The sequence below is a fragment of the Saccopteryx bilineata genome, chromosome 10 (assembly GCF_036850765.1).
Source record: "Saccopteryx bilineata isolate mSacBil1 chromosome 10, mSacBil1_pri_phased_curated, whole genome shotgun sequence".
In the NCBI taxonomy this organism is placed as follows: Eukaryota; Metazoa; Chordata; class Mammalia; order Chiroptera; family Emballonuridae; genus Saccopteryx; species Saccopteryx bilineata.
The window spans coordinates 13,949,659-13,969,773 of record NC_089499.1 but is presented as its reverse complement, the minus strand read 5'-3'; the positions used below and the strand labels follow the sequence as shown (position 1 = coordinate 13,969,773).

Here is a 20,115-nt window from a genome sequence, read left to right as displayed (position 1 = left end):
TGGAATTGGGAGGTCTTATGGTGGCTGATGGCCTACCAAAAGCGCCTGCACTCCCAAAAGCTTTCTTTTTATAGTGTAAAACAGTCATTTGCAAATGAAAGAGAGCTCTGAGACAAAGTCACATTTCCCAGGAAAACCCAAGAATTCTCCCCAGTACAGAAAACCCCCACCATGCATAACATCTTTTTTTTTTTTTTTTTATTCATTTTTAGAGAGGAGAGAGAGGGAGAGAGAGAGAGAGATAGGGAGAGAGAGAAGGGGAGAGGAGCTGGAAGCATCAACTCCTATATGTGCCTTGACCAGGCAAGCCCAGGGTTTCGAACCAGTGACCTCAGCATTTCCAGGTCAACGCTTTATCCACTGCGCCACCACAAGTCAGGCCATAACATCTTAACTTCACAAAACCAAGCGTAAAGAGAAAACTGCCCCCAGTCTCTCTGGGACATAGGGGATAGGACAACAGGAACAATCCTTCGCACCTAACATGGGGGTGTGGAGAAGGGCATGTAAATTGCCTTTACCAACTCACACAGTCAGAGGTTGTAGGGAAGAGCTTAGCCTTTTGCAACTTAGTCAGGCGGGCGAGGTGGGGGATGGGCATCTAGGACCCTGTCAGCTTCCTGCCTGTCCCCCATACCTCTTTGTCCCCCACAAATCTAAATTCCAAAGACCCTGTCAGCTTGCAGTCTCCAACACTCCACACCCTGTTCTGGGTGAGGGTCTTGGTCTCAACTTGTTCTCTGATAATCTTGGGGGGTATGACTGCCCTGACCCCCTCAGTCTGGGGCCCGCCTCGCCTCTGAACACAGTCAGACCCGGAACAGACACCGCGCTGGGGCCTTTCCAAGTGTGTGCAGTCGGGGTGGAAACAGCGAGGCTGTGTTCCCTCCCCGGGCAGGAGGGTGGAGAGGCTTGGCCAAGGGAAGGCGGTGCTGCTTTCTAGCGGCTGCACCAGGCCCCTGTGGCCAAGGCAGGGGCCCTGTGGGACATTGGATCTGCCCAGAGAAGTCTCCGTCCAGTGGAAATAGGAGCTTCAGTCTTGTTCTCTTCAAAGATCCTCTGTCCCGGGGCTGCACCCAGCTCACACCTAACCTGTGTGGCTCAGGGACCAAGGGGCCCTGGGTTCTGTTCCTCTCTGTGCCCCTCCCCTCTTCCCGAGCCTGCTGCTTCTGGGTCCTGAAGGGCCAGGTTGGGCGAGGGGAAGAAACACAGAGAGCTGCAACCTGGCCGCTTGCCAGGGCAGTTCTGACGGGGTCCTGGTAGCTCCTCAGCGGTCAGAGCACTCCTTCAGGCATCTGGAAGTCAGCTCTGTCCAGCGATCTTCTCAGCACCTACTTGCTGTGACCAGTGGACACGCCACTCACCACGGGACGCTCTGTGGCGCCTGTGCCCTGCACAGCTGCCCGCATCCTCTCTCTCACTGCTGGCCTTCCTTCCTTTAGAAGCCGGCCCTCTGGGGCGCAGTCCCTCAGGGCAATCTACCTGGCCCAGCCCCTACCTGGCCCACGGGAATACCATACATCCTTGTGCCACCAGCAGTGGAAGAGGAGCTTGGTTGGGGACTTCCCCTTCCTTTGTCCAGCCTGCAAATGTGTCCCCAGGTGACCCCCCATCCTGAGACAAAGGTTCCAGCCTCTCCTTGTCACAGGCAGCACTGTCCGAACTTCCGTCCCTCAACTTCCCTTCTCTATGGAACCTGAGGTGGAGGCAGCTGTTGGCCCAGTTTTCCTCCCTTGTGCGCCCACATAGATGCGTCCAGCAACTCTCCCTGGAACACATGGACGGTTGTTCCTCTCAGTTCTCAGTGGTGAACAAAAGTCCCATTGGGCTTCCTGCTGCGAACTCAATCACAGAGTTCCAAGCTGCAGTCTTCCCTTGGGGACACTGAGAAGTCTTTCTTGACCCATGGTGGCACCCAGGCTGATATCTCCAAGATGGGAAATGAAAAACCCGGAGAGGATCGGAGGGACGGCCGTTCCAAAGCTGAAGGCCTCGTCCCGCTGGAGGATGTGGACACTTGCATCCCTCTGGCACAGTGATCTCTGTTCCTGGAAAGAGACCTACAGGAGCCCTTTATTGACACAGGCATAAATGCAGCTTCACCTACTGCCTCTGGGCCATTCTGCAGAGATTCCCTTTGCTTAGGGATTATGGGCCACTGGGGAGCAAGGTCTTTCCCTGGATAGAGTACAGAGCCCTGTGGCTTCCAGTCTGGGCAGAGGGAGGGGTGCTGCTGAGACCTCAGGGGACAAGTCGGGCAGCCCTGATCGGCTGGACCCAGAGGAGCCGGCCAGAGCTGGGCTGGGACAATTCTCCCTGGGGTGTGGGTGAGCACAGAGGAACCCCAATTCAGGGACATGCTGGCAGTGGGCCCATTACTCATCTTACGGTCTGTTTGGGGGGGGTTAGGGGAGGACTCCCATCTGAGGTTTGAGTTCAAGGGTCTTTCTACTCAGGCCCCAGGCTTCCCATTTTTAAATGGATGATTTTATGGCCCCTTAACACCAGTCCTCAAGGACTTGAATCTTGGCCTGGTGTGAAAGGCAGAGGGGGCTTCAGCAATCTGCCCCCAGGGTCCCAGGAGATAGTAAAGGAGGGTACACTCCATCGGGCGCTGCCAGCCACGGGGCTGGGCATGTTCTCGAGCATGGCCCTGACTCATAGACCCCTGGACTTGGCCTCGCTCACTGCCCACACACCCACTCACCTGTCGGGGGAGCCCAGGTGTCCTGCCTGGCCTTTGGAAGCTCACCGAACCCAGAGGTGGACAATTCTCTGAAGCTATGAAACTGCCCCCAGAACCTCAGAAGGGTGCCATGCGTGAAGAGGGTGGAGCCCTGGGGTATTAACAAGGCAGCTGAGCTCGTGTGCACCCCCGAGGTTGGATGTCTGGGCAGAGAACTGCAGGCCAGGTGAAGAGAAGGCAGGTTCTAATGAGGGCTCTCTTCTTGGCTTCCGGTCAGCCACCTCACTGTGCCCTCACCAGTGTTTCTTCTGCGTGCAGGTGGAGGGAGAAGGAGCTCTCTCTTCTTACAAAGCTACCACTGATCTCATCAGGAAGGCCCATGCTCATGACCTCCTTAACCCAAGTCGCCTCCCCAACACCCAGCTCCAAATACCACTGGGAGCTAAGGCTTCAACATATAAACTTGGGAGGCTGAGGGAGGACACCGGCATTCAGTCCACAACGCCGTCCTTAGCCTCATTGGGCCCTTGTGGTCTGTTGGCCTTATTACTGCCTCCCCACCTCTGTCCTCAGATTTGAAGAGGTAACCAGCACTTTAATTTCTATTGAGAGATAAGGATCCTTTCTCTCTGTGTCCAAAACCTTGTATTTTATCCCTCTCACTCTCTGGTTGAACGCAAACATCAGCCGAAGAGCCCAAACATTTACATTCATTCTCCCGGCCCCTAGCCCACTGGGCACTGCTGGAGAGGGTCCCCTGCCTGTGAGGCTGTTCTGTAAATTGACGGTCATCAGTCTCCACGGGGTCTTTCACTGCGCCCAGCATTCCCACCCGATGCCTCTGGTCAGCTGGTCCTCCTGCTCCCACCAGTGCCTTTTCTCACCACGCTCTGCACCCCTCCCTTCTGCCTCCTCTCAGAGAAGGACAAGCCCTTCCGACGCAGCTCCCCACCATCTCACCACCCAGCCTCCTCCCTCCACAGCCTCCTCCCTTTCGGTTGCAGGGACAGGACTGTCCTGCGCAGTCGCAATGCCACTGCTGGGTCCTCCCTGCCAAAGCCGTGCCTCACCTCCGCCCCCTGGTCTGGGCGCCGCTGAAGTTTCGGCCGGTTCCCCCTCTGACTGTCCCCACCACCCCCACCTGACGCGTGGGGATGAAGATGGATAACTTCTGTCTGGACCGATGGGAGAATCTCCCCAGTGGAGGTGAGACCCTTAACGGGAAGGCAGGGGCTCCAGGTGCCAGGAACAGTCTGCACAAAGGTATGGAGCTGGCTCCCGTGGAGACTTTCCCATCCTGCCTTGCCCCATTCTGTCCCAGGTTCTGCAGGCAGTTATGCCCCTGGAGTAGAATGCTGCTCCTCATCATTCCTAGCCCACCCAACGGACATCCCTGCCCATGTGACACTACTGGCCACCAACGGAACACATAAAGGTTCTGCTGCCAACGGTCTTACTGGTCCTGGATTGTGGTCCGGTGGGCCCTGGCTTGGCTGGTGATTTTGTCTCCAGGACGGAGGGACGAGGAGGGTGTGGAGGGTGGCTGTTGTGAGGCCACATTCTCAGCACAGAGGTGAACAGGAGCCTGCCAGAACCCGTTAAGACTGCGGGGCGTGTGTGGACGGAGCAGGCTGCCCGCACGGAAAGTGTGAATTCTCCAGGGTGGCATCTGGCCATTTCCTGCCCTCAGACAGAGGTGCCCCGGGCTGTACTTTTCTAGGCCTCAGTTTCCTCTCTTGTACATTGAGAGCCAATTGCCTGGGGCCTGTCTACCTGGCAGGGGACCTGTGGGGTCAGTAGAGGGAGCAAGTGTCTCAGGTCCTGGCAAACTGTCACACCCGTGTGGGTGTTCAGGGGATGCTGGGGGGTCCCTGAAGGAGGCCTGCAGGGCACAGTGGGTACAGCGGGCTCCAGGACTGAAAGCCAACTCTCTGGGAGGAGAGCAAAGGTTCCCTTCCTCCTCTCCCTCCCGCCGGGAAGTCTCCTCTGCCCACCTCCGCCCGCTCCACCCTCACACACACTCACCCTGCACTGCTGTCCTGATGCTGCTATCGCAGATTACTGCTAATTTAGTAGCTTAAAACAACACCCGTGTATTATGGCAGTGGTCCCCCAACCCTCGGGCTGCGGACTGGTACCAGTCTGTGGGCCATTTGGTACCAGTCCGCAGAGAAAGAATAAATAACTTACATTATTTCCGTTTTATTTATATTTAAGTCTGAATGATGTTTTATTTTTTTAAAATGACCAGATTCCCTCTGTTACATCCGTCTAAGACTCACTCTTGACGCTTGTCTCGTAAGTTCGACAATTATATTTAAAAATACCACAGTTTTAGCCCTGGCCAGTTGGCTCAGCGATAGAGCGTCGGCCTGGCATGCAGGGGACCCGGGTTCGATACCCGGCCAGGGCACATAGGAGAAGCGCCCATTTGCTACTCCACCCCCACCCCCTCCTTCCTCTCTGTCTCTCTCTTCCCCTCCTGCAGCCAAGGCTCCATTGGAGCAAAGATGGCCCGGGCGCTGGGGATGGCTCCTTGGCCTCTGCCCCAGGCGCTAGAGTGGCTCTGGTCGCGGCAAAGCGACCCCGCGGAGGGGCAGAGCATCGCCCCCTGATGGGCAGAGTGTCGCCCCTGGTGGGTGTGCCGGGTGGATCCCGGTCGGGCGCATGCGGGAGTCTATCTGACTCTCTCTCTCCGTTTCCAGCTTCAGAAAAAAAAAATAATAATAATAATAATAAAAAAGTAAAAACACAACAGTTTTCACGCCGGTCGCATAATTTTATTTTGTGCATTTATCCGTCCCACCCTAAAGGCCGGTCTGTGAAAATATTTTCTGACATTAAACCAGTCCGTAGCCCAAATAAGGTTGGGGACCCCTGTATTACTGTATAGTTCGGAAGGTAAGAGTCCCAAATAGGCCTCACTGGGCTAAAGTCACGGTGTCAGCGGGCTGTTCCCTTGCCGGAGGCTCTGGGGGAACCTGTTTCCTTGCCTTGTCCAGCTTCCGGAGGAGGCTGCCCGCGTTCCTCTGCTCAGGGTCCCGCTCATCCTCAACCAGCCATAGCCTGTCAAGTCGTAATGGATGTAGCTGAAATGAATTTGTTTTCACTGCTGTGTTATAGTCCACTCTCTAAACATCCCTGAGTTTATCTATTCTTCTGTCAATGGGCATCTGGGCTCCTTTTTCTAATATTCTTAGTGTGTTATTGCCGACCTGTCTTGGTTCAGTGGATGGAGTGTTGGCCTGGGATGCTGAGGTCCCAGGTTTGAAACCCTGAGGTTGCTGGTTTGAGCGTAGGCTTGTACGGCTTGAGTGTGGGATCACTGGCTTGAGTGTGGAATCATCCACATGAGGCCAAGGTTGCTGGCTTGAGCAAGGGGTCACTGGCTCTGCTGGAGCCCCCCAGTCAAGGCACATATGAGAAAGCAATCAATGAACATCTAAGGTGCCACAACTACGAGTTGATGCTTCTCATCTCTCTCCCTTCCTGTCTCTGTCTCTCTTTCTCTAAGAATCAATAAACAAAATCTTAAAAAAAATTTTTTAGAATTATCTGAACAAATTTCACAACCAATATCTTTGGGATTTTGACAGGAGTTGTTGTACTGATTGTGCAGATTAATATGGGGAAGAAGAAACAGCTTTAATTCATGACCTTGAGACACCTCTCTGGTTTTTTTTCCCTAACATATTTATTTAAGTTTTATAATTATTTTTCACAAATGTCTTACACATATGTATTTGTATACCATTTTCATTGTGATAAAATACACATAAAATGTTTCTTTTTAGGAATGACTGGCTTGGCAGCAAGTGATCCTTTGAGGAAATCTACACTGACAGGTCCAACGGCAGAGGCAAGCCAGGGAAACCCACAGGTACGGAAGTGCCGATTGAAATGAGCATCCGGGTAACAAGGGATTGCTCAACATGGTGGTGAAGTTTAAGACTGAGTTCCCAAATGAGACACAGGTCTCATTTGATCTTCCAAACATCAGACAACCAAGTTGAACAAAGTAATCCCTTCCTACTCCTAAGTGACTCTAGCTTTTGAACTCTTCCCATTGAGTTATCCATCATCCCTGGGCTCCAAGATTCCCTCTTTCCCTTGGCAGCCATGACGAATACAGTGTGTGCTCCTTGGGTGGAGAGCCGGCCTGGTGGGCGGCAGCCTGGACAAACAGCTGTTTTACAAAGGTGTGGACTTTGGGGTCGGGCCTGGCCCTGAATCCTGCCGCTAGAGCTGGCGGTTGGACCTGGAGCAAGTCACTGACCCTCCTGTGTTCACTGCCTGTCAAGGCCTAGAGCAGGCCAGGCTTATAGTTCTGGTTTACTTTGCTGTTGTGCTGGTAGTACATAATAAGTTTCCAGATTTCAAAACAAGGTTATATTGTTCACATCCATTTTCTCTTTTCAATCTTCTTAAGGAGACCAACTCTAGCATTTGAATAGGTGTCAGGCCTTTATCCAGGTATAGGCCCTCACTACATTATCCAAAATCTTTCCTAAAGAACATGGAGGAAAAGATGCCATATATAGAAAATGGTCATTTTTTTTGTTTTGGTTTGGTTTTTTTGCTCTTTTACTGAATTCTTTTATTTTTAAAATTTCTTTTCACATAATTACAAATTTTTATTGAGATAAACATTATATTTTTCCTTTTCTTCTGTTTATGTCTTCAGTTCTTTATTTATATCAGCATGGACTCAGATATATTTGTCTAATGGGTTATCTATTGCAATCATCATTTATTTTGTTGCTCTAACTGTCTCAGGTTTGGTCATTGGTGACTCTGTCTGTTTGGCTCCTTTGTCCTTTTGGTACACCCTGTCATTTGGGCGACAATTCCTTACCTCTGGCAACATAAGACCTCTGTACTTTCTCTGCTCCAACCCTCAAATCCACCACTCCTCCAAAGAAGCCTGGTTCGTGTCCTTAGAAACCAAGATCTGAGTACCAGCTGTGACCACCGCTGTGAACGTGCACTGCTCTTAGGCTATCTCAGTGCACAGAAATAGAAAGTGCATCCACACACGTGTTGTACAGCAATGTAAAATCATGAGTTCAGTCTCACTCTATAGTTTCTTGTTTCTGCTGACTCAGAATGGCTTGCCTTCTCATGTGTTTGAGAATTTCTGTTTTGAGCTTTGCTTCATCTTAATCTGTAGGAGCCTTGTGGGCATAATTTACAGAAACTTTCCTTCAGCACAGGCTTGCTTCAGGGGGTAGCCAAGGGTTGCCCTAATCCAGGACCTCTTCAGCCGTGCTCAGGGTTTTGGCTCCAAGCAGAGATTTCAACTTAGTTCCCCACCTTCCTTATTGCTGTTCCAGGTAGCGTCCTTACAGTCAGTGTTGCCACCTAACGCCTCCCCAGAGCTGCCGCTGGCTAGGTGCTATGCTGCGGTATGCCATCCTACTGTCTAGGCGCCTCCCGACACCAGCCCTGGCTCCCCACCTCTGTGGCTATGGCTTCCAGCCACCACCCTGGGCTTTGCTCTGGCCACTCCTGATGCAGATCTGAGGGCAGGGGCGGGGAGGAGAGGATTATTGGTTTTTGTTCCCTGGAGAACTCTTCTTTCGCCAGACAGGTAGTGCCTTGGTGTGTGTGTAAAAAATTGAAGTTGTGGCCCTGGCCGTTTGGCTCAGTGGTAGAGCGTCGGCCTGGCGTGTGGAAATCCCGGGTTCGATTCCTGGCCAGGGCACACAGGAGAAGCGCCCGTCTGCTTCTCCACCCCTCCCCTCCCTTTCCTCTCTGTCTCTCTCTTCCCCTCCCGCAGCCAAGGCTCCATGGAGCAAAAATGGCCCCAGCGCTGGGGATGGCTTCATGGCCTCTGCCTCAGGCGCTAGAATGGCTCTGGTCGCAACAGAGCGACGCCCCGGATGGGCAGAGCATCGCCCCCTGGTGGGCGTGCCGTGTGGATCCCGGTCGGGCACATGCGGGAGTCTGTGACTGCCTCCCCGTTTCCAGCTTCAGAAAAATACAAAAAAAAAAAAAAAAAAGTTGAAGTTGTGAGAAAGTTATAGCAGAATTCCTGAGGACTTAGCACAGCATTTCCTAAAGCATTAAAAAATAGAGATGGGTGGGCCAATGGGGGACAAATTATGTTAACTAAGAAACTTCTGAAGCAAAGAAGGGAACTACCGAGCGCAGCTTGTTTGGGATCCAAACTGTTCCAGCCGAGAGGCTAATTTCTAGCCAGGGGTTCCCACAGCAGCCCCTGATGTCTAGGAAGTGGTGTCAGTAGAGACTGAACTGTGTCCTTTCTTTGAACAGATGGCAAGCAAGGACAACTTGAGAGTGGAGCTCAAAACCCAGAATGCTCCCAACAACTTCAGTGTGGCTGCAGAGCAACCCCAGTCCGAATCTCTGAGGACGGAGCTGAGGGCCATCAGCACCACGAAGGATGACATCATTGCCCGTGTCCTAGATGCAGTGGGGGGATTTGGCACATTCCAGCGGACCCTGGTGGCCCTAGGCTTTGTACCCTACTTGCTGTCTTGTTTTTTTATGTTTATTGACATGTTCGTGTTCTCAGCCCAGAAGGCCTATTGCAATACCAGCTGGATTCTGGCAGTGGGCCCGAACCTGTCAGAAGACGAGCAGCTGAATCTGACCCTGCCCCGACATGCCAATGGCAGTTTGGACACCTGCAACATGTATTTGCCTGTGTCCTGGGATCTGGATTCCATCATCCAGTTTGGCCTCAACCAAACGCAATCGTGCAGCGATGGCTGGGTCTATCCCAAGAGCAAGACACGATCGCTGGTCAATGAGGTGTGCCTTGTCCTGAGTTGTGTGTAGCTACCCCACAGGCCCAGAGATATGCCCTCACCGTTACCAGTCAGGGGCGGAAACTGAGGTTCAGAGAGAGGAAGCAATTGGCTCAAGGTCACCCTGCAGAGGAAGGGCCAGGGCAGAAACGAGGGTCCCTGTTGCAGAGGTCACAGAGCTGAGGCAGGCTATGCACACAGAACCTGTCTCCGTCCCAAGCCCCTTGTGCTTGAAGGCCCACCCTGGGAGGAGGCTCAGCCTCTGGACCCAGAAGGCTGACCCTGGGGTGGAGGCCTGTGGCCAAACCTTACGTATAATTCCCAGTTTGACCTGGTGTGTGCAAAGGAAATTAAATATGAAGCTCAGCAGACCGTGTTCATGGCCGGCCTCGTGGTGGGGGCACTCGTCTTCGGGACCCTAAGTGACAGGTGAGTCTCCCAAGTTTCTTCCGGTCCCTGGGATGCCCTTGCCTCCTCCTCGTGGGCATTCAGAGTTGAGGAGTCTGGGGCTGAGGAAGGCGAGGGGAGAGGCATTCTGGAGGTCCATGGATGGCTCAGGCCCTGGCCCCAGGGATCCGGCTGGGGCCAGACGGGGAGGCCTACACACTTGGAGCAGCCCCCTCACATGCCCTCAGGTTTGGCCGCTATCCTACCATCTTGCTGTCAGTCATGGAAATGATGATCTTCGGCTTCGGGTCAGCCTTCGTCAGTACCTTTCAGCAGTATCGGATCTACCGCTTCATGGTGTCCCAGGCGTTGGTGGGCTACTGCCTCAGCAGCCTATCTTTAGGTGAGTCTGAGCTTCGCACGGAAGGGGGCCATGGTCAAACCTGCAGAATGGAGTTGAGACTCAAGCCCGCTTGTGGTACAGAAAGGAGCCTCCACTCCAGGCTGCCTGGAGGCGCAGAGAATCCGTGCCCAGACGGCCCTTCCACCCTCATTCTCCATTCTGACCACCTCCACCCTACACATTCCCCTTTCACGACTCCTGATACACCACCCACTGCCCCACGCCTTACAGTTATTAAGCCCTGAAGAAGGGCCCACACACTCATTCAGCCTTACAGCTGCCATCTCCTGATGTGCTCACGGTTCCCTGGCAGGAGACCCCAAAGCCCGGCCAGAGGGATCGGGTTCCTCCACACAGGCTCGACCAAAGTGGCGAAAGCACAGATGCACTAAGAACAAAGAAAAGGAGAGCGATTTCTTGTCTCTCCATTTGGCAGTCACGAGGCCCAGAAGCAGGCCTTCCAGTGACGGGCATGTGGTCAGGCAAGAGGTGGACAGGGAGCAGCTGGGCTGACAAGGGACCGGAGGCTATAGCTGTGGTTGGGAGGTCAGACAAGGGGCCGGGACTGTGCCTTGGAGGACAGAAAGGCACTCTGCCTCCTGGCTTTGGAAGGCTGTCTCTGGACATAGGGCAGATCATGAGCAGGCAAAAGAACCTTTGCTCAGCCTGAACTGTCTCAAGCAGGGCTGGGCATCTCAGGAGGACCCTGAGCTGACCGTGATGCTGTCCTCTTGGCCTCTGTACAGTGACTGAGTGGCTAATGGGGGAGCACCGGGTCCACGCCGTCGTCCTGGACCAGTGCTTTTATGCCTTTGGGTTCCTGTACCTGGCTGGGCTTGCCTACACATTTTCCCACTGGCGGATGCTGTACCTGATTGGGGCGTCACCTATATTTTTTACCATCTCCTATATCTGGTAAGCAAAGGGGCACTGGGCGTGCACAGGGTGGGGCCCGGAGGACTGGAGGTTGAGGGGTGGGAAGGGTCCTTGGAGGGCTGAAGGGGTAGAATGTTCCCCGGAGAAAGTATGAGTGGATGAGATGAGAGAGAGCCAGGGGCAGAGCCTCTGGACCCCAGCTTGCCCCTCCTCCGAGGATACCCTTCAGGAGATGTCAGAGAACCAGAAGGGATAGTGTCATATAGCAAGATTCAAGGTCAGGGAAATGGTCAGGATTGAAGATAGAGAAAAAGGAAAATTGAGGCTGACAAAGACTCTGTTGTCCTTCCTAACCGCGAAGTGGCCCCTGTGATGTGGCAGGGGGCCGTGGAGTTTTTAGGAGGGCCCCAAAAATGGGGCTGTCTAGGAAAGGACTCCTTCCCCGTGTTGGGCTGAAATCCCACCTCTGAGAATGAGGCTCCAAGCGTGGGTGTGGGCATGGGTGTGCAGGACAGTGCCCTCGGCATTCCTGGGCCAGTGGGGATGACCCTGAGATAGAAAGCAGAGAGCCTTCAGAGTAGACAGAGGGGAAAGAGACTGCGGGCAGAGGCAGTGTGTGGCCAGGGTGGCACCGAGCACCAGTGCGGCGTGTGTGTGGCTTGGTCAAGGGCGGGGCGATGACTACCAAGGAGAGAAGGAGGACACCTCCAGAGTGATGGCCACCTCCAAGGCCTCCGACATCTGAATGAGCTCAGGCTGGAACGGGATGGCCACCATGGAGGCGGGAATGGGGTCCATTTCGGTCTCTGGGGCATCTTGGAGTGATGGATGAGGGAGGGGTTTGCCATGCAGGATCCTCCCAGAGTCCCCTCGGTGGCTGATGGTGAAAGGGAAGATGAAGCAGGCCAAGCACATGCTGCGCTATGCGGCTGCTGTGAACAACAGGAAGATTCCTTCAAGTCTATTGGACCAGGTAAGAGGCCTCGGACGCAGAGCGAAGCCAGGCAGGGGGCCGGGGAAGGACCTCTTCCCTCCTCATTCTTGTAGGTGAGACCTTGGCCCAGAGGGTGTCCCCAGCAACATGAAATCCTGTCAGGAGAAGGCCAGAGACCAGGCTGCACTGGGCAGGGGGGAGGGAAGCAAGCTGGTTTTGTGTGTCCTGGAGCAAGCTGGGGTCTGCACCCTGCCTCTGGCTGATCCTGTTTGTCCTATAGCTAAAGGTACCCAGAGAGCCATTGACTGACGCCTCACTCCTAGACTTCTACAACAATAGGCAGCTGTTGAAGGTGACCTTGGCGATGTCCTGTGTGTGGTGAGTATAGGGCTGGCCGGCTGGGACTGCAAACAGCCCTGCCTGCCTGGAGCTCTGGTGAAGGCAGGGGTGTGGCCAGGCTGCAAGGGAGCAGGCCCCCCGGGCCCTGGCTTGGCCCGCAGTTCCCAGACGCGTGCATATTTCTCTTCTCCCACCCTGCCCGCTCTCCTCTGCTTCCATCTTTACACTTTGCCCCGTCCGCGTGTCGCGTGTGTGCATCTGCGTCTGTCTCTCTGTCTCCTATTCTCTCTGAGTGTTTCCCTCCTCTTCATTCCAGCTTTAGTACTGGCTACACCTTTATGATGCTGGACTTCACATTGAACGAGTTTGTCGTGAACCTCTACACCAGCCAGATCGTTCATGGCATCCTGGGTGTGCCCGCCCGGCTGTGCGCCATCTTTCTCCTGGTGCAGATTGGGAGGAAGTGGAGCATGGCTGTGACTCTTTTCCAAGGCACCTTCATGAGCTTGCTTGCCGTTAACTTCCTCTCAGGTACAGCCCACCTTTCCCAAAGCACGTCCCCCCATGCCGTCTGTCAAACCCTCCCTCAAGCCTTCTGCACCCAAAGCCCACCTCCCCTGCACTGGCCCTGCAGGCCAACAGCCAGTGCTGACTGCTAGACCATTGCCATCCCCGGCCGGCGGTGGGAGGGTCCAAGTCGGGGCGCTCACAGCTCTCAGAGGCCCAGGAGAGGGCGTGCTGTCCAGAGGACTTCCTGTGCAGGCAGGAGAGTGGGCAACCTTCCATCGATTCCAACCCACCTCACATCTGGTGGTTCAATGGGGGCACATGCGTCAACAATCATTTTACTGTCCCGCCCCTGGGCCTCTCATCTGTAGCCTGTGATTGGGAAATACGAGTTAAGCTGTAACTTCACCAGGAAAGCAGAGCCCACTAAAGCCTGCATGCGTGCGGGATAGCTCTTAAGTCTCAGAAGTTGCTCTTGCATGGGGACCTCTCCTTCCCTGGGGAGTACGCTGCCCTAGTACCCTGTGGGCTCAGAACTAAAGATGGGAAGTTGGAGGGAGTGTTTCAACATTTCACAGAACCGTAGGGACATTGACTATTCCCAGGTCACATCACAGGGCTACCAAGTGATCGGACAGAGGATGTGGACATTAAGTTGCAGGTGTTCACCCGATCAATCGCTACCCATAAGAACCCCCAGGGCTGCTGGGGCCTGGGCTAAGGCTGAGCTGGGGCTGCTGTGTCCAGCATCTGCCTCAAGGGGGCTCCCTCTCTTTCTATGGGGCTGGGCTGGAACTGTGAGCTTCTTGACTGAGTGGGACCTTTCTTGTAGGGATTGTTGGCTGTGTGAGCTGGCTAAAACAGAACGGACAAACCACTTTGTTGTTGAATTTCTTTTGCTTCGTTTTTCTTTTTTTTTTTTAAGTGGGTCTGTGATAAGTCAAGCACAAATGTTTAAAACTCGCGAATGTGTGAGAGAAACTAGGAATAAAATCCCATCTAGATAAAACTAGATCTCTGTGATTACATCCCAGAGCCAAGAAAAGCTGGACCAGAAGTGGGGAGTGCGAGAAGGCTGGGCGGGTCCAGCAGAGGTAGACAGAGGAGGAGCTGCGAACTCCAGGCCTCAGGGCAGTGAGCAGGGACACAGGTGCCTGAGCTATGGCATTTCCTGGGTCTTTTCTTCCTCCTTGGTGGCCTTGCCTCTGGGTGAGGATGTGGGAGACAGGAGAGAGCCTATTGGCACAGGTGTGGGGGTTGAGTCCAGCATAGTAGACGGTGGCCTGAGAGGCCACATGGGTCCCCACGGGACATCCAGACCCACTGGCCAACTCTTCCGCTGCAGATTTTCTAACTCCCAGTCTGACTGGGCCTTGGCAGGCTGACCCTCCACTGACTGAATATCTGAGTCGGCTGACCAGGTGTGGGTGGGGTGGGGGTGACCGGTTGAGATGCCTTCTGAGAGAGACCCAGGGAGAGCCGACGGGAGGCCTCCCCCACCGGGCCTGATGGCAGGGTGACCCCACAGTCAGGCGCTCACGTTGTCTGACCACAGAGTTGAAATCCGCAAAGCTCCTGATGATCCTGCTTGGAGAATTCACCATACAGTCCTCCATCGCTGTGGAGTTCATCTACACTGCCGAGCTCCTCCCTACTGTCCTCAGGTACGAGCCTGGGGGGGGGGGACGGACCGAGGGGGGTGAGAGGTGGGACAAAAACAAGATGGATTGCAGCAGCTAAGATTGGGCATTCACCCGGTGATGGGCACCGTGCTGAGAAGGTTACTGGATTATCCCAGCTAACCCTTACACAAAAATTCTACCAAACAGCATCGTTAGCCATACTTGAGACAACGAAATCAAACAGGTAAAGGCACTGGCTCAAGGTCAGACAGAGCAAGAGACAGAAGTAGCATTGGCCCTGGGCAGTCTGACTCCAGCTTGGCATCGACTGTCTGAGATTTGTCTGGGTCGCTGTGAGTCCCAGGCCGTTCACTGCCTGAGACCTCGCTGCTGGCGACAGTGCCCTCCCCTGCGCCGTCTCTCTGTACACCCCCTCAGTGTTGGGTCTTATCTCTCCCACTCCTGACCCCATGAAGTAGGCCCAGAAAAATTACTTCCCACTTTGAATCAACGAGAACTACATTCTCCAAGGTCACACTGGCAGTGGGGGCAGGGCAGAGTCTGGAGGGCGTAGAGAGTGGAGGGGCTGCTGCTTCCACTCTACCCCGCCTCTGGGACCATCAGGTCCCCCGGACAAGCTCTGACCTTTCCTTCCAGGTCGACAGGTCTGGGGCTGGTGACCATGGCCTGGGCGACTGGAGGCATATTGTTTCTGGCACTCCTTGGCCAGAGAGTCAGTTCCCTACCGGGTATTGTCTGCGGCCTCTTAGCCATCAGTGGTTTGTTCCTCTGCGCCATGATTCCGGAAACGCATGGGCAGCCCCTTGTTGATAGCCTGGAGGACTACGTCTTGAAGACAAGGTAGGTGTGTAAGGGCCCTGGGCTCTGGCCAGCACAAGGCCTGGTTCTGTAGCTCTCAGCACTGACAGTGTGTCCATCTTGCCCCTTTGTCCAAAGGGCCTGGGATACAGGAGCCACTGTGTCCATAGCAGTCTCCCCAGCTCTCCTGGGCGCTGGGTAAAGTTGCCACCCAACTTTATCCAGCCCAGCCTCTGTTCTTCCACCTGGTTCTTCTGACCCAGCAGGGGCCAGGTCCTCTACTTTCTTTGCCTCCTGGCTGCCTGTCTGGACTGGCGGGTTGCCTTACAGATGCCCTGGGCTTCCTGCCCTGCCAGGGCAAAGGACACTGGGTTGGCATCATCTCCCTGAGTACTTCTACTGTTCAGTACTTTCCTATCTGAACCCAGTCTTTTTTATTGTTTTTATTTTTCTGAAGCTTGAAACGAGGAGAGACAGTCAGACAGACTCCCGCATGTGCCCGACTGGGATCCACCCGGCACGCCCACCAGGGAGCGACGCTCTGCCCACCAGGGGGCGATGCTCTGCCCCTCACGGGCGACACTCTTTCCCGACCAGAGCCAATCTAGCGCCTGGGGTAGAGGCCAAGGAGCCATCCCCAGCGCCTGGGCCATCTTTGCTCCAATGGAGCCTCGGCCGTGGGAGGGGAAGAGAGAGACGAGAGGAAGGAGAGGGGGAGGAGTGGAGAATCAAATGGGCGCTTCTCCCTGGTGGGAATCGAACCCGGGACCTCTGCATGCCAGTGAACCCAGTCTTGATTTATGACTTTGGCCTCTCGGCCTCAGCAGCACAGGAATGCCGTTCAAGAACCTGGCTCTACCCCAACCCCTCCATGGACACTTCTAGCCCTGGTCTCCTAAGTGCCCCCTGGAGAACACTTGTGTCCTGATTGGGAGAACCATCACTTTGGGGATTTGGGCCAACATAGTACATCACTCTCTCCCTGGACCTGAGGGGACCTGGGCAACAGTGAGGGGCAGAGGCTGCCTGATGTCCTCCAGGGCCTCTGCTCGTGCTACAGAGGTCACTGCCTCGGGCCTCCTCCTCCACACCATTGTCCTCCCTCCTTCCTCAAGTTCTCACTGGCACTGTCAGGGTCGGACTGTCAGAAGTAAAAAGTCTTTAGTCTTAAGCAAGCCGTAGTTAATGGGGAAACAAATATACAAACAGTTATCACTGATGGCCTCTGACAGAGGGATTTGGGGGACATACCGGAGCCCCAGTAGAGAGGAACTTTCATCTGGGGAGTTGGGGCACACTTCACAGAGGAAGTGACATGTGAGTTGGGCTTTGCACTGTAGAGAGAGGAGGTGCAATGCAGCAGAGTAATAGCATGTAGTTAGGAGCACAGGCTAGGATCGCAGGCTCTGAGCCAGATGGCCTGGAGTTCCATCTCTTCTACTGCTTCCTAGATGTGCACAGGGAGGTTACCCAATACCTGTGAGAGTCTTCATTTACCCCTGAGTTTCTTCATTTGCAAAATGCAATGATGGTATAGTATTAACAATTGCTAGTAGGTATGGAACTTTTATTTTATTTTTATTTTTTTATTAAGTGAGAGGCATGGAGGCAGTGAGACATACTTTTGCATGTTCTCTGAACCAGGATCTACCTGGAAAGCTGCCTACTGAGCGATGCTCTGCCAATCTTGGGCAGTTGCTCTGTTGCTCGGCAATTGAGCTATTTTCGCATCTGAGGCGAGGCCATGGAGCCATCCTCAGCACCCAGGGCCAACTTGCTCCAACCGTTAGAGCCATGGCTGCGGGAGGCAAAGAGAGAGAAATAGGGTAAGGGGAGGGGTGGGGAAAAGCAGACGGTCGCTTCTGTGTTTTTGATGGGTTATCAAATCTGGGACATCCACATGCTGGGCCAACGCTCTACCACTGAGCCAACCAGCCTAGGCAGGGTAAAACGTTTATTACGTGTCAGATCCTGTTCTATACACATGTTTTCACACCTCATCCTAACCACATGCAAGGTAGGTCCTATCACTATTTCCTATTTTACAGGTGAGGACACTGAGGCACAGACAGTTTAAAAACGTGTAGCCTCGCCTTCCTGTCTCACGGGGTTTTGGGATGATTGAACGTACATAAAATGGTTGGCACTGTGTCTGACATGTGGCAAGTGCTCAGTAAGTACTAGTGATAAAGACAGCAGTCAGAACCTTAAAGATGCAGAAGACAGACTGCAGGGTCAGGAGAAGAAAGTGGCCTGGTCATAGAGGCGAGGGTCCATCACAGGCTCCTAACCTACAGGCATGGGAAAGCCCCAGCTCTGGGGACCTGCAGGCATGGAAAAGCCCTAGCTCTCAAGAATGCAGAGTCAGTTATGGCCAGAGCTGCCCCAGACTTGCTGCTTTTTTTCAGCTCTGAAATATACAGATCATGACTTGTTCTCCAATGGTTTGTTTAGGGACATGAACCATGATCGGGTATCTGAGAATGAGTCACGTCATGATGGGACTGAGGAGAGGCGAAGAACACCGGTCTCAAAGCCATGATGCTGAGTTTGATACCAGAATCTCTCCACACTGAGTCTTTGCAGGCCGAAGAAGAGACCGCAGCCGGACAGGATGACTGAGGGCCAGGCTCTCAGTCAATCTCGGGGAGAGTTGAGTGGCTGGGTTTGGGGTCTTAGATTTTTTAGGCCACAAATGCTGGGTCTAGTCCAGCTTGGGGGCCATAGTCAGTCCTGCTCCGGAGTCAGCCCTCAAGATCCAAAAATGGCTTGTTTGTGGGGAGCCAAGGTGTGATGTATTCTAATAAAGATACCCTGTTGGAATCGAGACGGCTAGGTCCAAATTGGCTTTGTCTGGAGAATCCAGAGACCCAGGCCCAGAAAACTGTGGGCCGGACAGGCTCATCCAGAGTCCTTAATGTCTTTAGCTAACTCTTGGGGACAGCAAGGAGCTCTCTGGAAGGGGTATGCAGTAGGCCACGTCTGTGAGGGCCACGAGTGGGCAGGGGCAGGACACCTTGACACTGCTCACACCCTCCAGCCCCGGCATCCACTGGTCAGGAGTCAGTGAACTTTTTGGCTGAGAGAGCCACGAACGCCTCATATTTTGAAATGTAATTTTGTGAGAGCCATACAAGGACCCGTGTACATTATGCATTATCCAATAAAAATTTGGTGTTGTCCCAGAGGACAGCTGTGATTGGCTCTAGCCACCTGCAACAATGAACATGAGCAGTAGGTAATGAATGGATTGTAATACATGAGAATGTTTTATATTCTTTCTTTTTAAAGATTTTTATTTATTCATTTTAGAGAGAGAAAGAAGAGGGTAGGAGCAGGAAGCATCAACTCCCATATGTGCCTTGACCAGGCAAGCCCAGGGTTTTGAACCAGCGACCTCAGCATTCCAGGTCGATGCTTTAGCCATTGCGCCACCACAGATCAGGCTTGTTTTATATTCTTAACATTATTTTTTTTATTAAAGATTTGTCTGCGAGCCAGATGCAGCCATCAAAAGAGCCACACCTGGCTTGCAAGCCATAGGCTCCCGACCCTGCACTGGGTATTCTTTCTGCTCCAGTGCAGGCAGAGGACAGATTTCACAGTCCTACTGTGTATACCTTCAAGGCAGGGCTGGAAGGTGAAGGAATCATAAGAACTCCGATTTATACGATTGCACGGGGCTGATAGGTTTTTCTAGTGAAAATGAATCTTGCTGAATAAGATATGTGTCTGCAGAATGACTGAACACATGAGAAAACAATTGGCACGCAGGCAGAAGCCATAAACTGGAGGGTTTACCTTCGATTGATGGAGCTCTGTGAGAAGGACTGGACATTTGTTCACAATGTTCAAAGAGGTGATATAACTCCTACGACACGAATATGGAGAAGGACACTCATAAAGACTAGAAATGAACAATATAGCAGTTGAGTAAAAAAAAAAAAAAAAGAGAAATGAAATTGGAATTGATCCCACCGAAGAAAGAGTGACTTATTAAATATTCTGTATAGGTTCCTGACTCATAGAATAGAGCCACCCCCATCTGGTAGTGGCCTGCGGTAGACTGCACTGGTGGCCAGAGTTCTTTTTTTTTTTTTTTTTAAAGTGAGAAGCAGGGAAGCAGAGAGATAGACTCCCACATGATCCCGACAGGAATCAACCCGGGTTGCCCACTAGAGGGGTGATTCTCTGCAAGTGGAGCCATTCTAGTACCTGAGGCAGAGGCCATGGAGCCATCCTCAGCGCCCAGGCCAACTTTGCTCCAATGGAGCCGTGGCTGCAGGAGGGTAAGAGACAGATAGAGAGAAAGAAGAACGGAGGGGTGGAGAAGCAGATGGGTACTTCTCCTGTGTGCCCTGGCCAGGAATCAAACCTGGGACTTCCACATGCCAAGCCCAGGCTGTGCCCATAGGTCTTCACCCCTCCTGCGTCACACCCTCACCACGGCCTCATACCTGCCACTTGACTTTGGGCTGGCCATGAGACTTTGGCTGGTGGCAGAGAGGCGGAAATGCAGATGCCATTTCCAAGCCTAGAACATCAGAGGCTTCACACCTTTCCCTGGCCCTCTACGCTCTGCTGCTTTATGAGAGGTCCATGCTGGGAGTACTCTGCTGGCCCCAGAAAGAGAAAGAAGAGAGACACATGGAACAGAGCCACTTGAACAGATCCTAGCCTACATCTGCTCACCCACACTGACCTGCTGATGTCTGAGGGACAATACAATATTACTGCTTTAGCCACCAAGTTTGGGGGTATTTTGTTAT

General features: G+C 53.4%; 1 protein-coding gene across 1 annotated transcript; it reads left to right on the top strand.

The window, feature by feature from the left end:
• Positions 1-135: 135 nt before the first annotated feature.
• LOC136314381 (solute carrier family 22 member 14-like) lies at positions 136-18,155 on the top strand. The gene is made up of 12 exons (XM_066245189.1): positions 136-1,601; positions 6,481-6,566; positions 8,963-9,463; positions 9,785-9,888; positions 10,095-10,249; positions 10,996-11,164; positions 11,978-12,098; positions 12,340-12,437; positions 12,715-12,929; positions 14,461-14,569; positions 15,185-15,388; positions 17,801-18,155. Exons 2-12 carry the CDS (start codon positions 6,483-6,485, stop codon positions 17,886-17,888), a joined length of 1,848 nt encoding a protein of 615 aa, XP_066101286.1. The 5' UTR covers positions 136-1,601; positions 6,481-6,482; the 3' UTR covers positions 17,889-18,155.
• Positions 18,156-20,115: the final 1,960 nt, after the last annotated feature.

What these genes read in the sequence shown, in the direction of transcription:
- LOC136314381 (XM_066245189.1), top strand. Translation starts at nt 6,483, where the DNA reads ATGACTGGCTTGGCAGCAAGTGATCCTTTGAGGAAATCTACACTGACA. An exon ending in TTGGCGATGTCCTGTGTGTG is followed by an intron (nt 12,438 to 12,714) that starts GTGAGTATAGGG and finishes TCTTCATTCCAG; the next exon opens with CTTTAGTACTGGCTACACCT. An exon ending in CTCCTCCCTACTGTCCTCAG is followed by an intron (nt 14,570 to 15,184) that starts GTACGAGCCTGG and finishes CTTTCCTTCCAG; the next exon opens with GTCGACAGGTCTGGGGCTGG.